The sequence below is a fragment of the Octodon degus genome, unplaced genomic scaffold (assembly GCF_000260255.1).
Source record: "Octodon degus isolate 3935 unplaced genomic scaffold, OctDeg1.0 scaffold00067, whole genome shotgun sequence".
NCBI lineage: Eukaryota > Metazoa > Chordata > Mammalia > Rodentia > Octodontidae > Octodon > Octodon degus.
The window spans coordinates 7,420,264-7,422,153 of NW_004524643.1; the positions used below are offsets into that span (position 1 = coordinate 7,420,264).

Here is a 1,890-nt window from a genome sequence, read left to right on the forward strand (position 1 = left end):
GGTGCATTAAGACGTCTACCCAGTGGACACACACAGATCTACTATGCCAAAAAAAAAAAAAAAAAAACCTAAAGAAGATGCAGAGTTGCTAAAAATGTTAAGAGTGGAATGTAGAGGTGCATCATCCATAGTCCCCTGCACTCAAGAGACAGACAGGATGATCGCTTGTGCCCAGGAGTTCCAGATTACCATACAGCTTAAAGTCAAAGGGCAAAAAAGCAAATCCAAAAAATCTCTCAAAGTTGGAACAATCTGATTAAAAAAATAAAGATAATACTGGCTTATGAGTCATACAATAAAATATCCATACTGATAGAGAAGAAAAAAGAGAGAATAGAAGAAAAAAAAGGGAAAAACAGCTTTTCCTTCTATAAAAATTCTTTAGTAAGTGTAGAATGACAGAAAATTACCATTACAATATCACAGTAAAACTGTTGCTAAAAAAAAAAAAAAAATTGTTGCTGAGAAAATTCACTGATGGATGTAAAATTAGAAGGTGTAAATCTAAGGAACAATAGAATATTTGCATAGCTTCAAATACATTCCCTATGATATTTATTGACTACAATGAGAAAAACCACAATAAAACAATCTGGTAGATACCACCCTAAATGACTGATCAATGTTAATATTACCAGTAAGTAGTAAGACATACAAATAGACATATACCCTTGACATAATATAATGAGAAGAGCATTATCACTTTCCTTTCAGAAAATGTATGACTGCAATATGACTATAAGAAAATGTCAAACTCAAATTGAAGGATATTTTAAACAAACTGACTAGTATTTTTCAAATGTGTCAAAGCATGAAAAACAAGGAAAGACAGGAGAACTTAAAGAGTGGAGGAGACTCACACAGACAACTGGATACAATATGAGATCCTAAAAAAGGACATTGGTGGGAAAATGTAAACTCTGAGTAAAGTCTATATTTTAGTCAACAATATTGTTCCAATGTTTCTTAGTTTTAACAATTACACAGTGGTTATGCAAAATATGAATATTATAAAAGATAGTGGAAAAGTATATGGGATCATTGTCATTTTCACAACTTTCCTGCATGTTTAAAATTATTTCAAAATAAAAATTAAAAATATTGTTCAAATTTTACTGGCTAAAACAGTGTATCTTCCTACTTACACAATACGATTTTGGGATAATTCACTCTCTGAATACTTTAAGAGTCTCCTGATAGTAAACAAAAGAAGAGGAAGACAGTAACGTATTACTGGAAATACTGGACTCATTTTAGGAGCCATCACTTAGTATGCAGACTTACTTTTCCCAGATGGAGTTTTTAATGTAAGTAAAAGATCTCTTTAAAATACCAGAGTAAAAAATAAATAAATAAATAAAATACCAGAGTAAATGTCCAGAAACTAGAAATAGTGTTATTTTCTTTCTTTTTCTCTGTCATTGTACACACATATATGAAAGCAGGAAGGAGAGGAGAAAGAAGGTTAGACTATATATAAGGAGGCAAATAATTTTATAGAATTTGTGGTTCTCTCTATGTCATGACACCACATAGTGAATTACAATGCTACCAGCTGCAGGGAGATAGCATGTCGATCATCTAACCTGGCCCTAAAATAAGCAGTACCTTGATTGCAGTTGGTGCACTTGACAGTGTTACTAATGTCCCAGCAGCCTCGTACTTTACAGCTGGGCTAGATGACTGTAGTAAGTTATAGATGCAACGAATGAAACGAGCCCTTTCTGAAGGATTAGCATGGCAGACCTGCAAAGGAAACATTCAGGTTTTGACTACTTTCAGGAAATGCATGCTTTTTTTCTTTCTTCTCCTTTTCCCATGTCAGGGATGGAACTCAGAGCCTTGTGTAGGCTGGGCATTTACTCTACTACAAAGACAACTCCCTCAGCC

At 33.7% G+C, this 1,890-nt stretch overlaps 1 protein-coding gene across 1 annotated transcript in view; it reads right to left on the bottom strand.

Moving 5' to 3' along the window:
• The window catches only part of Copb1 (coatomer protein complex subunit beta 1), a 40,430-nt gene that overhangs the window by 21,891 nt on the left and 16,649 nt on the right, over positions 1-1,890 (bottom strand). Inside the window, exon 7 of the mRNA XM_023719326.1 lies at positions 1,609-1,746. Coding sequence (XP_023575094.1) covers positions 1,609-1,746 — 138 coding nt within the window. The remainder of the gene's footprint in view (positions 1-1,608; positions 1,747-1,890) is intronic.